Raw genomic sequence first — 15,928 nt, forward strand, 5'->3', positions numbered from 1 at the left:
AGAAACTAGATGGTAGAGTAGAAAAGGGACCTAGAGATGGCTTTTGTTTACTTTAGTCATTTAAAGGAGAGGACACTGAAGCCTGGAGAAGGAGAGAAGGTGATTTATTCAGGGTAAATGGCCAGTGAGTGGCCGAGCTGAGACTCTATACCAGGTTGCTCAACTTCCAGTTCAGCACTCTGTCCGCCACAACAGAATTTTGACGGAAACCCAGGCCAAACGGGACGGGAAGTAGACAGAATAGAAACAAAGGAAGGAGAAGATCCTGTCGTCCGTTTTCTGCTCCAGGAAACACAGACCTTTTTTGAATGAGGAGTCGAGTTGTAAGCGATTAAGTGAAACTGCTAATTACGCTTTCTCTAGATAGAGAACCTAGAACACTCTAGATGACCAATTGGTCAGGAGGTGGTAGCTGCAGTTTTCAAAACTGCACATTTGATGATATAAATACAGCTACTGCAGTTGCTCAAATTCTGTAAGTTAAATCAAGATGCTGCCTTAAACCATAAAATGTTCTAGCGCTATTTGAACTCCCTGGGTTCCTCACAGCCAATCCAAGCCTGCAGTGCTGTTACTTCACGTTTCACACAAAGACTTCCATGATGCATGATTGCTTACTAGCAAGTCACTGTGGGACACTGACAGCAGCATTTTGACAAAGGCCTGGAGTACATTGTCAAAATGGTTGTCCCCGTACAACTTGAAGACGCCAAAGCTGACATAATTTCCACACAAGGCAGATTTGAGAGCTGAATAGCAGATGGAGATGCCCTTGAGTTTCATTGGATAAATCTGATCTTTTGAGAGACTCCCAAGGGACAGGATCTGATTACCTGTTTTAGGGTAAAAGCAGAAAGAGAAAGTGATATAAGTAGATGTAATTCAAAGCAGTTACAAGGCACAGTATTTAACATTTTCACTTTATTGCCAATGTTCGCTTCCCCCCCACTGTTCCAAGAATGACACCATCCACATAATGAAAGATACGAATACATACGGCAGTTGACCTGCGAAGTACAAATGGCCCAAGTAAAACCAATCAAGGGCACGGGAAAAGGTTTCTATTTCTTCTGGATGGTGATTACACGAGTATATAGAGATAAAAATTCATTGAGGTGTACTCAAGATCAGTTCATTTTACATACTCTGATATATATGTTCTCTCTTTAAGAAGAAGTTTAAAAAAGTAGGACTAGATAACTAAATCAGGAGAGAAAGATAACTTAGACATACAAGTTACTCTAAATTGTGGGGTCAATTTTCAACCTTTGTGCATGAACTTGATATTGAGTTACTTCACTCGTAGGAGCATCACAGGTTTGGTACATGAATTAAATGAAACAAGACACGTAAGAAGTTCTTGGCACAGTGCACTGTAAATGTTACTTCCTTTTTCTCCTTAGATTCTTTTTCAGAGGATCTGAAGAGATATTTGTTTAAAAACTGTATTTAAATTCTATGTTTAACCACCAAAAGACAAAGGAATGTTTATATAATCACCTTACAATTTTTTGTTGTTAGCACTTACAACCAACAATTTCTTTCTAAAACATATACTAGTAAGGCATGTTACTAGGCAATATTTAAGAATGCACTGTAAAAAATTATACACTCATACATCTTTCTTAGGTCTGCTTTTTCCTGTTCAAGTGAGTACCGCTTCTAAAATTGAAACGAAATTCAATTTACAAAGTTTAGAGGTATATTGTTGTGGTTTTGCATTGTGTCTATTGGGCTAAACAAGAATTAAGTTTCCCAGAACTCATTTCCCTGTACAATTGTGGGCTAGAATTGAGCAAAAGAGAAATCTATATGAGACTTGGAAGGTAGAAGTGAAGCAGCAGCCATGACTTTCTGAAGGTTGTTGTGAATAGAGACGTGACTAACAGACGGAGAAATTTTACTTGGTTTCAGCTTGTCCTTGTTCTTTCCTGCTCTGTGTCTAGAACTACAAGCCCTTATGACCAAGAAGGACTAGGAAAATTCTCTCAGAGCATGAAACAGGACCAACCCAGGGTGAACGGTTCCTCCTTTTTATCTGCCTTACTGAAACATTTCCATCTTCTGTGCATCCTTCAAAGCCACGTGGCTTTGCTTATAGTCTATACATTTGAGTGACAACACCATTGTAGCGAAGGCCAAAGCATATCTTGGAATCCACTCCATGCTGCATTCTGTACTCTCTCTCCTGATCTCATCCTCACTTACCTTAGAAAGATACTGCACGTTTCATAAGATCCCACTCCATATGATAGCATTTACTTAATTGCTACTGCATCGGAGGTGCTTGGATACACACATGAAAGAAATGAAGTCTCTGCTCTAAAGAAGTTCAGTCTTGTGGGAGAAATACATTTGTAAATAAATAACATTACACAACGTGACAATCAGCATCAGAGAGGCATGTCAAAGAGCTTATGGGAATAGAAGAGACTGACTTTGCTTGGGCAGGAGAGCAGTGTGGGAAAAACGTCACGGAACAGGTTACTTCCCTGGGAGCAATCGCAGGTTCCTAGGTGGCCCTTAAAGGAGAGATCACCACAGGATGAGGGTCTGTAAGTCTGTAAAAGCCGGGTCCTGCGGGGGAGGACAGTTCTCAGCCACTGCTCTTCTACCTGTGTCTTCAATGCCATTTAAATCAAGGTCGACCCTTCCCCTCCTGCCCTTTCCCAGGCAAGGAAAGCACTGCTTACACTGAGGGAAAAAGCTAGGGTAGTTTGGTGCTAGGGGTGGTGGTTTACATATTCTGGGTCTGTTGAGGCGGCCGGGGTCAAACAGAGAAAACTGGGTCATCTTTTGGGGATTTCTTATGCTGATGTCTTTATGGAGCAAGTAAAGAGCCTATGTTCTTCAGCATGAGATAGAATAGGCAGACCAAGAACTGTAATGGGGAAAACAATTTTTTTGGGCTTTTTTTTCTTAGGGCTGTACCTACGGCATATGGAGGTTCCCAGGCTAGGGGTCAAATTAGAGCTGTAGCTTCTGGCCTACACCACAGCCACAGCAACACTAGATCCGAGCTGCGTCTGCAACCTACACCACAGCTCACAGCAATGCTGGATCCTTAACCCACTAAGCGGGGGTCAGGGATTGAACCTGCATCCTCTGGATACTAGCAGGATTCATTAACCACTGAGCCAGGGCAGGAACTCCTGGGGAAAAATTTTGGCTGCAAAGGACTGGATAACCCTACCCTCAAGAAGGGTTAATTATTTAGAATCCAACTTTTATCTGTGTGTTAAAGTTGCAATTTGGCACACGTCTTTTGGACTGTTTTAGATACATCTCCATTCATTAAAACACTAATTAGTATATACAGTTCTGACCCTGCAAAAGTAGAATGAGTAAAGTAGTACTTTTGAAAAAGGAAACTATATTTCATTGTGCTCAGGGGCCAGCATTCCTTGGTGGCTACGCAGGACCAAGGAAGAGAAGGTGCAATCACGTCATTTATTCACTCCCATTCAGCTTTATTCAATATGTTATTCAACACTACAGACTGAAATTGGAGGCCTTGCCCTCAAAGAGCTTAAAGTCTAGCAGTTAGACGCACACTGCTGTAAACAAAAGGGACTGGGCTGATTGATACCAGTTTGGTTTTGACGTTCCTCGACGGGTGTGACAACCCTTCTTGGCTTCCATCCCACACCTCTTATGCAGTCCCGTATCCTTCCTTCCCGGGATTTCCTCCCCAAGGGAGAGATCTTTTAGGATACTGATGGACTGCCAGGAGATGGAGGCACTGCCAGGCTGGCAGCCACTGAAGCCAGTAACAGTTGCCACTTGGACAAAAGGACATGATACTTTCTTTAATGAAATAAGACACTTTCCAAGTGTGAAATCAAGAGGAAACATCTCCAATTGTTTCCCACTAACTGTATCTGCCCCAACTGGGGGCAGGGGAATGAAGTGCTGCCCCAACTTAAACATCAGACCTGGGTAAGACAGAGGTTGAGGCCATGCTGGGGCTCCGGAAGAGAATGCCGAGAGCCGAATGGTTAATCTGGCCAGAGGTGACGAGTGAGGAAGGGAGACTCGAGCGAGCATTAGGGAACTGCCATTCTTACTGCTGTCTGTGCTGTAACAATAAGAGAAACCTCACTAAATAATAGGGGAAGGAGTTCCCACTGTGGTGCGGTGGAAATGAGAATTTGACTAGTATCCATGAGGATGTGGGTTCGATTCCTGGCCTCCCTCAGCAGGCCAGGGATCCAGCGTTGATGTGAGCTGTGGTACAGGTTGCAGACACGGCTTGGACCTCACATTGCTGTGGCTGTGGTGTAGGCTGGCAGCTGTAGCTCCGACTGGACCCCGAGAACTTCCCTATGCTGCAGGTGTGGGTCTAAAAAGCAAAAAAAAAAAGAAAAAAAATAATAAGGGAAAAAACCCCTCAGAAATAAGCACATAAGACTCCGGATATAAATTTGCTTATTAGATATATTTTCCTCATTATTAGCTTATACAAACTGTTTGGGTTCCTCTTTCTTAACTTCTATTCTCTATCTCTTTTGGAGAAGCCCCTTGTTTGTGTGAGGGGGTGGCAGTTAGCGTCCAGCATTCACAGGTATCCTTCTAGACAACTACCAAGCACTAGATGCAGAGAAGCATATATAAGAAGATGCAAAGTCTCTTCTTCTGTTTATCTACTTTCAGACCTACCTTTTTTTCTTTTTACAGCTGCACCTGTGGCATATGGAAGTTACTGGGCCAGGGGTTCAATTAGAGCTGCAGCTGAGGCCTACGCCACAGCCACAGCCACACCAGGTCTGAGTGGAATCTGCGACCTACGCCTTGGCTTGAGGCAATGCCGGATCCTTAATCCACTGAGCAAGGCCAGGAATCAAACCCATGTCCTCACGGAGACTACGTTGGGTCCTTAATCCACTGAACCACAATGGGAACTCCTGATCTACTTTTTTAAAAACACTCTTCTTCCTTCTGAGATTCCATCTCTTCCCTGATGACTGACTCCATGATGTCGTCTCTAGAAGAGGCTCCCTATACCCAGAGTGGCCTTCCTTCAAAGATCTGAAAACTAGAGCTGAAAACTCTATAACAAGATAATATTTTAACAGAAAATAAACATATTGTGCCTCAGGTGGTGATGAACCAGGTGGGCTTCTGAGTCTTAAACTGACCTGGGGTTTCAATGCTTCATCTTTGCTTATGACCTGTGTGTCTGAACAGATTATTAGTCTCTGTAGGTTAGTTTCCTCATCTACAAAAAGAGGATAACAATAGTGCTTTTAAACTCACAATGCCCTAATGTGGAGAAGACACAACAGCACATGTAAAGTCCTTACCACAGTAAGTGCCGCAGTATTCTTGTAAATGATGACAACACATAGTACACAGGCTTCATTTCTTTCTCTAGTCTAACAGCTGGTAAGCTCATACATGGGGAGCTATGGCCTGAGAAAGGGGAGGAGGTAAAGCTGGGGGTGTGTGGTGTAGAACAATGCCACTGCCTTCTAAAGCGTAATTCGAAGCAAGGTCAACACTGTACTTTTGACCACTTTCCTTCTTTTCCTTCAAAAGAGAACTGGTTGGAGTTCCCGTCGTGGCGCAGTGGTTAACGAATCCGACTAGGAACCATGAGGTTGCGGGTTCGGTCCCTGCCCTTGCTCAGTGGGTTAACGATCCAGCGTTGTCGTGAGCTGTGGTGTAGGTTGCAGACGCGGCTCGGATCCCACGTTGCTGTGGCTCTGGCGTAGGCCGGTGGCTACAGCTCCGATTCGACCCCTAGGCTGGGAACCTCCATATGCCGCAGGAGCAGCCCAAAGAAATAGCAAAAAGACAAAAAAAAAAAAAAAAAAAAAAAAAATTAAAAAAGAGAACTGGTTGCTGGAGGTCACAGTGTGGTTCTTGGGCCCACAACCTACCAGTTGTCTGTACCCTCAAAAGAGTATTGAAAAAGGGGCGGGGGGGGGCAAGGGATAAGATACACTATAGCAGTATCTTGTACCAAGAAAAACTAACAGCATGAACGATGCTGCTTCCTGGTTTATAAAGCAATCCATTGCATTGATTTACCTTCTCTTTTTCCCTTTTAATCTCTAAAATTTTAAAGTGAATTTGATATTTAGCTGACAGCCTTGTAGGTTGAATGTCTTCATTCATCATCAGAACAGTTATGGGAAGAGGACCGCAAGCTTGCTGACACTCCTTTACTACAAGTCACTCAACCCACTCTGTCTCTGTGCGAACCAGCTGAGGCCCCTGGATAGAAATGGTTTGGGACAGAAGTGAAGCTGTGAAGACTGGAAAGGGACATAATAGTTCCCTTTAAAGGTTGAAAAAGATTAAAACAATGCAGCATTGATAAGAATGTGGGCAATTAAGAAAACTGTTGGGAGGGAGTTCCTGTTGTGGCTCAATAGAAACCAATCTGACTAGTATCCATGAGGATGCAGGTTCGATCCCTGGCCTCGCTCAGTGGGTTAAGGATCCGGTGTTGCTGTGAGCTATGGTATGGTTCCTAGCTTGGTTGCCTAGGAACCTCCATATGCCACAAGCACGGCCCTAGAAAGACCGCCCCCCCCCCGCCGCCCCGCGCGCAAGGAAATTGTTGGGAATGTGAATTAGTATAACCATTCAGAGGGCAATTTGGTAAAACCTTATTAAAAATATTAAAAATGTGTAAATTCACTTTTGAGAACACATTCTAATTCCAAGTGCTCCCTGCCGTATCTACCTGCCCAGCAGCATCTGTGCCAATACGCAGTCTTCTATAAAAGCCAGTCCCTCAGTATGTTGAACTACCTCCCATCTCCTTTTACATGCTTACAAACAGCACAGCACTTTCCCCCTTCCTCTCCCATGCAATCTTTTTTATTTTTTAAACACAAAACCTTCTCTTGGCCCTACATCCCTTCATCCCTTCCTGATACTACTCCCCTCTGTAACAAAATTCCTTAAAAAGAATTGTCTGTCTTCACTGTCTTCATTTCTCCTCTGATTCTCTTTTACATCCCTCCACTGGGAGTGTGCTCTTTTCAAGGTTCCCAGTGACGTCTCTGTCCCGAAGTGCGATGGTCGGCTCTTAATCCTCGCCTTGCTTGATTCATTAGCAGCCTGTCTTCCGAGACATCCACTCTTCTGATCTTCTCTCATTTCCATGTTTTCTCATTCTCTCCTTCGTTGGTTCTTCCTCTTCCCCCTTTCCTTCCAACCTAGAGTGCCCCAGCGCGCAAATCTAAATCTTCTATATTTAAATTCGCACCCCATCCTAGTGATTTCATCTAGTTTTGCAGCCTTACATACCATATAAGAGTCAATGACAATTTGTTTCTCTGGACCAGACCTGTTCCACATCTTCGACTTGCGCATTCAACTCCATATTCAAGACCTCCGCTTGAGGGACTGACCAACATCTCCAGCTCGACACAACCAAAATGGAACAACTGATCCCCTTCGCACCCCGCTCAGCCTTATGCATCTCAGTTAATGTTAACTCTGTCCTTCCACTTGTTTATGCCGAAATTCCTTGACTACATTATTTCTCTCATGCCATATATCCAATCCATCAAGACATTCGATTTGCTTTACCTTTAAAATATATCCAGCTCCAACCACTTCTCACCACTCCCGCTGCTATCACCTTCGTCAAAGCCAGTATCATCCAATCATGTCAGTCCTCTGCTCAAAACATTCTAGGGTCCCTCTCTTGCACTTGGAGTTAAAGTCAAAGGCCTGATAATGGCTTAGCGGATGTGACACTACATGACACTGCTCATTATTACTCTCTTCGGTGCACTCTGTTCTAGTTACTGACGTCCTTGCTGTTTTTCCAACATGCCAGACACACTCCTGCCTCAGGACCCTAAAACTTGGTGTTCCTTCAGCCTGAAATACTTTCCCTAAGATAGCCGCATGACTAATTCCCTCATTTACTGCAAGTCTTTGCTCAAATGTCATCTTCTCAAGGAGGCCTGACTTGATCACATGATAGTACAACATGGTTTCCAACCCCTGGTACTTCTTTTTCTTTTCGTCTTTTTAGGGCTACACCTGTGGCATATGGAGGTTCCCAGGCTAGTGGCCCAATAGGAACTGTAGCCACCGGCCTACACCACAGCCACAGCAACGCAGGATCCGAGCCGCATCTGCAACCTACACCACAGCTCACAGCAATGCCGGATCCTTAACCCGCTGCGTGAGGCCAGGGATCGAACCCGCGTCCTCATGGATGCTAGTCGGGTTCACTAACTGCTGAGCCACGACGGGAAATCCCTGGTACTTCTAATGCCTTGATCTTGCTTTGCTTGCTTTCTTTTTTTTCATACCACTTATTACCTTTTAACATACTAAATAATTTCTTTTTCAGTTTTGCTCAGGGAAATGTCCAATGAGTCTGGAACAGCACCTGCTGCTCTCAATATATATTTGTTGAATAAATGAAGCTCACAAAGCTGAATGTACAAAGCTGCTTACTGAAACACAGTGCATGAGAGTGAAAAGTCACATGTGTATGAAAATTACATCTACCAAAAGCTAAGTAATTAAATAGATTATAGTATAACCATAAAATGGAATACTTTGCAGCTATTTAAAATGATATGGTAGGAGTTCCTGTTGTGGCTCAGTGGTTAACAAACTCAACTAATATCCATAGGATGTAGGACTGATCCCTGGCCTTGCTCAGTGGGTTAAGGATCCGGCATTGCTGTGAGCTATGGTGTAGGTCGCAGATGCAGCCTGGAGCCCCGGTTGCTGTAGCTGTGGTGTAGGCAGGCAGCTGTAGCTCCAATTCAACTCCTAGCTTGGGAACCGCCATATGCCATGGGTGTGGCCCTAAAAAGACAAAAAATAAATAAATAAAGAATGATATGGTAGGAAAAAATTGTGAAAAACCAAAGGAAAAAAAGAGACAAAGATCTGTATATATTAATATGAAGCAACAGCCAATGATAAAAGTAAAAACAGAAAATTACAGATTAGCAAGTATACTATAACAGAAATTTTGGAATAATCTATGCATATGTACACATAAAACAAGTATGAAAGAGCACACACTGAACTGTTAAGGATGGTTGTCTCTGAGTGATGAGATAATCAGGAATTTTCACTTTTTACTCTTTATTCTGAAATCCTTCCGTTTACTAACAGACCATGGTAGTGCTTTATATTTATATGCTTTTATAAAAGCCACTGCCTGCTTGAAATGCCCTCCCCAAACGTCTGGGCTCTCCTAGCACTGGGCGTGCTTCCTAAGCATAGAAGGGGGCACAACGCACTGTAACACTTCCTTTACTTGTCTGAATCTACTACTGCTGGACCCAACTGAGGGAAGAGCAGTAAGATTCTTTCTGTGTGCCTTATTTCTCTTTCTGGCCCTTGTAACTCTCACTGTATCAGACACACAGCAGATGCTCAGTAAACGTTAGCTGCATGGATGAAAGAATCCACTGAACTCGAAGCCCTTGTTTGGCGATCCCCTGCACTTACTCATTTAATAGCTTTTAGCTTTTTTTTTTTTTTTTTTTTTTTTTTTTGCGTGCAGAAGGGGCCAAGTCCCAACATGTGTGGAATTCCCTGTGAAACGTATTCCTCACAGCCTGCGATCCTTAAGGTGCTGAGCATTTCACTGCCTCCCCAGGATTTTTATGACTCACTCTACTGCTTTGTTCTATGCCTCTGGCCAGGTTTCTGGAAGAATCAAACGCTATATCCATGGTTCCTGGATGATCTGTTTTTCAGAACTGTTATTTCCTGGCAATATTTTATTAAGTCCTTAGTTATTTTAAAACCAACACACTCTTCAACTGTCTTTTTGAATCACTTAAACATAAATCATAATCCTTCATTCTTAAAATGCTTCTAATGGTACATGCCAGTACTTTTTCAGCTTTTTCATTAAAAATTTTTTTTAAAGAGGTGACCCCTCCTACAAATAAATCTAGTGTAACTGTATATAACTGGGTGGTTCCTGTCAAAGTGGCAGTATGGTCCCCTCCTCTCCCCTTCTCTGGAGGGTCTCTGTGCTACTTTCAAGATCTCTAGGGCTCTGCAAAACCCAGGTGGAAAACCACTGGTCTGCTTTCTAGGTCACAGGACATGCCAGTGGTTTGTATATCACTTTACAAACTCAGTTTAAGCATATTAAATCATACCTTAAAGGTACCTGAAGCATATACTGTTCAAAAGAATCCTGATGTAAATTCTTAGATAGAGTGAATAACTAGAGTTGTTCTATCCATTTTTAAAGTTTAGATTTTTCATACATTGAACTTTCTTAAATTAGATACGTGAGGGAGGAATAGAAGAAGGGCCATTTTTGCCAGTCTTATGAAAACAATCACTATTTCTCCCTTCTGTGCACTCTTCAACCAACAGATGTCACTAAAGATACCATTACCCAGAGGCAAAAGGGAAGAAAAGATTAGACAAATGGAAATTGAGCACAAAAAACATCCAGTTCTTAAAACTCAGAAGTAGGTTTCTGAAGTAATAACATTTATTACACTGCATGCAACATTTTAACCAAAAATTTAAGAAAGAAATTTCTTTTATTAAGTTGCTCAGGCTGAATGGATCATAGCACTAAATTTTGAAATACATGTTCTTGAAGCAATTTAAAACTCATTAGAAATAATAGGCTTGGGCTAGTAGAAAATGTGGTAAAATCTAATCCTCATCCAAATGCTACCTGGGCTGTACAAACAGGAAATTGTTTTGTGCTACTGTGGCTAACCTCATCGCTGACCCTGAGCTGTAACTGCGAGAGCAGCTGAGAGCTGAAGCAAAATTAAAAACTTACATCAAAGTAGATCATGACAGAATGTAGATAAATAAAACAGCATATCAAAAGTATTATTTTCCTGCCAGTCTCATTGAGCAGCGCAGTGGAGGTAGCCCACAAAATATATAACAAGTCAGGTGCATTTGGGAAGGAGTCCTTCCCCCTCTGCACTGCCCCGATCCGTGACTACACAGACGCTGCCCATGGGAGGTGAGCAGAGAAGAAACCCAGGGAGGACGGGAACAGAAGGGCTGGCAGGATGTTCTGGCCTCTTTCCTCTGCAGGCTTTAACTTCCTTCACCTTGGCTTACCCCAGAAATAAAGAATGCCGGCCCTTCTGTACCCTCCTAGTCATTCTTTCCCTCATCTTCCAGACTCCTGGATGGGAACCACACTGTCTCCCTTCGATGCGCATATGAGAATCTCCAGAGGTCAAAGCATGGATAATGAAACATTATGGAAGGCAAGGACAGACAAAATCAGCTTGGCTGACTGGAGCCAGCACGAGACTCAGTGAAGGCGGAAAAGGATTTTTCGATCACTCTGTGTAAAGTGCATGTGTCAAAGGCGACCAAGTTGAGGGGCATTTTTCCATCGAATCTTCATTTCCCTTAAGTTTTAGGATAGAAATAACCAAACTTGGAGTTCCTGTTGTGGCACAGCGGAAACGAATCCAACTAGGAACCACGAGGTTGCAGGTTCGATCCCTGGCCTCGCTCAGTGGGTTAAGGATCCACCGTTGATGTGAGCTGTGGTGTTGGTCGCAGACACAGCTCAGATCTGGCGTTGCTGTGGCTGTGGTGTAGGCTGGCAGCTGTAGCTCCGATTCGACCCCTAGCCTGGGAACCTCCATATGCCACGGGTGTGGCCCTAAAAAGACACCCCCCCAAAAAAAAGAAAGAAAAAAAGAAATAACCATACTTTGCTTCATCAAAAATACCCAAGGTAGGGTATTCCTTTGTGGTGCAGTGGGTTAAGGATCAGGCATTGTTACCACAGTGGCCCAGGTTGCTGCTGTGGTGTGAGTTCAATCCCTGGCCCTGTGAACTTCTACGGGCTGCAGGAGCAGTCAAAACAAAACAAAACACCCAAGGTACAATCTTCATGTGGCAACTCCCAAGCGGCAGAAAGGAATATGGAAAGACTATTGTCTGAAGTTATACAGACTTTGAATGAAATTGCAATTCGACTATTTGGTAGCTATGCATATTTGGCAAATCTATGAACTTCGATTTCTTCATAACTTATCACAGTAGCTAACTGGTCTAAGGGTTTTCCACCAACTATGTAACTGAATCCCCACACCACCTTATGAAGTAGGTATTATTTTCACTGTTTTAACAAGAAACTGAAGCAAGTGAGGCTAAGCAACCTAACCAAGGCCAAATGATAGTGAGTGGCAGATAATAATACTTCCAAGGATTCAAGGGGCTAATGTATGATAAATGGTCTAGAATAGGAAGAGGCAAGTAAGAACTGATTAAAAAATGGAAACTACCATTTCTGTCGTCCAAACTAGGAACAGAGCCTTACCCTAATCTCCTAGTCTTTTTTTCAGAGTAAGATAACTCCTTACTGGCTTTTCTTCTCAAGAACATTTTGAAGGTTTTCTCTTTTCTGCCCTGCCTCTTCTCTTTTCTTCCTCTTCCTCCAGTGTAATCCCCACACAGCGATCTTTCTCAACTTTTGCTACAATGCTTTTGTGCATATCAAACCACCTGATAGAGAACGGAGTAGCTTTTGAAGCCCATAGATTTGGCATTGTTCTGAGGTTCCTTTCGGTGTTACCTGCTGGACATACATTCTGTCCTACACTGGAGATTCAGTGCTACTGGAAGAGGAAGAAGCTGTTGCTCTTATGAGCCCTCCTGCAATAGTGAGTAAGCCTCAGAGAAGCTGGATCCAGAAAAAGAGGAAGAAAAGATACAACTGTGGTTGATAACAGGAATCTAACGCTTGTATATTTAAAGGTCTATTGACTACTAAGAAATTATCTTATACACACATTATTTCATAGTGGGAAATATTATTTCTTTTTTAAAAGTGAGGAAATAGATTCTTAATACTTGTTACAGGCAGAAGGAAGCAGGAAGGTATGGTCTGAGCAGGAGGCATCCCTGAACAAAGACGTGATGTGGTCGGTGAACCCAATCAAGTGGCTCTGAGTAAGAGAAGCCTGGGGTCAAGGAGGCTTCTTGTTCACCGAGGACCTAATCCACCCTGCACCCTGTGCCAAGCCCTGTACCCAGAGGAGCTCAAATAACCACCTCTAATCCCAGCCAGACAGGTAGCTCAGAAGCTATTTGTTATTTCTAATTTTATATATGAGAAAACTAGCACAAAGAGGTGTAGTATCTTATCGGAAAGTCATGGAGTCGATAGGGGCTGATGCTAAGACTGTTTTGAGACTATCTTAAAAAGGGTTTACTTTTACCTTTGGGGGAAAAAAAGCATTTCTAGTTTATCTGATTCTAGCGCGTCCATTTTCAACAGAGGCAAAAGTGGTGGCAATACAGTTGTTGGTACTGATGAAAATCAGAGCTCAAGTCTACTGTCTTAAAAAGCTGCCTTCTGTAGTTTCAAACTATATCATTTCAAACTCTAAAAAACCAAATGCACAATTAAAACTCATCATTTTTAATCAGAGGTCTACAATGCACACAGAATAGAGTCCCAGAATGTTTTGAGTTGAAGTAAAAATGACTTAAAACAATGATTTTTCTGCCTTTTTTTTTTAATAATAAACTTTTACTTTTAAAAAGGTAACACACTTTTAATGGCTGTTCCTACACACACACACTCTCTCTCTCTCTCTCTCTCTCTTTCTCTCTCTCTCGAAGTTTTACAAAGTTTTGTAAAATCTGTTTCTAGGTGCTCAAAAGTAAGTATGAGAATCATGGGCAATTTTTGAGGCCAAACATAGACGTGGCTGTTGATTTGGGAAAGTAAGAACAGGCAAAAAAGAAGAGGGCAAAGAAAAAGAGGACACAGGAAACCTTTCCCAAGGAGAAGGGCAGTGCAAAGAGCCCAGCTTGCAGTCAGTAACTAACAATCAGTGTCTGGCAAACTAACAGAGGATTCTAATCTACTGTATCATGTTCTTATTACCTGGCTACATAAAGGTCTTGGAGAGTTGAGAATTTCATTGAGGAAGCTGTCAGAACTGGCAAGTGTTAGTGTGTAGGGTTGCTATAAGGCTCAATGCCAACTACAAACCACAAATTTTCCCCATAATTGAACAGGACAGTCTTTACTACAGAACTCTGATTCTAGGGGAACAGGGCTCCCAGATTGCCTATAATAAAATATTTATTGCTCTTTCCACATTATTTTTCCAAAATTCAGTGTTGGTGACATGGTGGTTTAAGCATTCTTTGACCCAACAATGACCAAACTCCCTGACGTAACTTCTAGCAATTTTCAATATACTGTAACTTTTCAATATTCTGTCTGCAGCATATTCCTTTGCCTACTGGCACTGCAATTTTATCCAAAAGAAATTCACCCAGTTGGTCATACATGATATGTAGTTAAAGGCGTGCTGCTTACTCCTCGTGATGCCAATGTGATGGCTACCTGGCTTTTGCACCCTATCACCCATTTCACAAACTCATACAGATGTGAGAGTTCAGAAGAACAAAATCACTAACATCTTTCTTTCCTCCAAAGAGATAAAAGTTATATTGCAGAGACAAATACAGAAAAGGATACTCACCATAAGTGCAAATCATTTTACTAGCCTCTCTGAAGAGGAGAATTCCGTTAGGAGATGATACATCAAAATTCAAACGCTGGGATCTAAGAAATACAGCAAAATTTAGACTATATGTGCAGATAAGAAACCAAGTATCGGTTTAAAATACTCAGAATTTTCATTTCTTAGAAGTAGCAACAGTAAAATTATACCTTTTCTAAAGTGCCATTCCATTAAGCAAGTGTTGATAAAATGTGTGTGCTAATTTTCTCACTCTAAAGATACTAGAACAATTGAGTTATTTTCATTTATTTGCTGATTCAAAGAATTTATTTTTTATCTGCCCAAACAGTATTCTGACATCCTATATCATGGATCTCTTACCCTCCTCTCCTTTCATCCAAAGCGGTGGATAGATAATAATAAAAAACCCCAAGTATGTATGCATAAGTTTTTATAGATACAGAGATTTACATTTGGGTTCTCCCATAGTGCCTAATACACATCTTTAAAACAAATTATAAAATCACAGACAGGAAATCTAGGTACCTTTCAGATTGTTCATACGCATAATGAATCATTTGGCACTGCAAGCGTATATCAACACATTAACTTATATACAGACTATAGTCTCCATTGCATGTAGCTCAAGAAAAGAGACTCAAACCGCAGAAGTTCTAAACAAGAACAATTCTACCTTCCTAGCTCCTGACAGCTGGTGGGGGGGGGATTAGTATGAAAAGGATAAAGGGACTTGCCATCCTGACAAAATATTTGCTTTTTTTAACATTACTTTGGCTTTAGTTGGTTCTAATATGCTTTGTTGAGGTGCTTTTAAGAAATAATGTATATTTTAACAAGGATTAGCAAAAAGATGAAATAGGTCACAGGCAAAGAAATATCAAAAAGTAAAGATATCTGCTAAAGTCATTTTGCTAGGAATAGAAATGCTTTCTCCTTAATGCTTTAGAATAAGTACAATTATAACTTATTAGAAATGTTATTAAAAATATTTTGATTGTTGGCATACAATTCCTGATTTAAGAAATGTTTACACATAATTCACATTAGGTTCTAGAGAAATATAGACAAGTTGACATTTTCTGAGATTATAAATATTTACCACGTAGTTCTTAGGATGATTGTGCTGGATATGAATTATCTACCTATGGCAGATACAAAATACTCTGCAATATACAATGTAATGATTTTTTCCTTTAGTGTTAACTGTTGTATCAGTAATATGCCATATTAATTATCTGTCTGAAAAAAATTATAATAAAAACTAAATTTACAATATAAAATACATATGCTACCTTTTCTTCAGTATTTAAGGTACCTAGAGAACAGTTTCAAGAAAACTAACAGCTTTCAAAGGAATAATACTCACGTTTGTTTGCCAGGTCTTTTCCACCTCTTGTTTTAAAAATTTTAAATTATTGCTGTGAAAAACTCGGCACCAGAGATTAAATTAGAGCTGCAATCCATACTCC

The 15,928-nt window shown here is 41.5% G+C and overlaps 1 protein-coding gene across 3 annotated transcripts in view; it reads right to left on the reverse strand.

Annotated features, from left to right (window-relative positions):
* The window catches only part of RANBP17 (RAN binding protein 17), a 323,866-nt gene that overhangs the window by 44,916 nt on the left and 263,022 nt on the right, over nucleotides 1–15,928 (reverse strand). For all 3 annotated transcript variants that reach the window (XM_021076681.1, XM_021076682.1, XM_021076680.1), the window contains 2 exons: nucleotides 14,457–14,539; nucleotides 619–833 (listed from right to left, as the gene is read on the reverse strand). In XM_021076681.1, the coding sequence (XP_020932340.1) occupies nucleotides 619–833; nucleotides 14,457–14,539 (298 nt within the window). The remainder of the gene's footprint in view (nucleotides 1–618; nucleotides 834–14,456; nucleotides 14,540–15,928) is intronic.

The sequence above is a fragment of the Sus scrofa genome, chromosome 16 (assembly GCF_000003025.6).
Source record: "Sus scrofa isolate TJ Tabasco breed Duroc chromosome 16, Sscrofa11.1, whole genome shotgun sequence".
Classification (NCBI taxonomy): Eukaryota; Metazoa; Chordata; class Mammalia; order Artiodactyla; family Suidae; genus Sus; species Sus scrofa.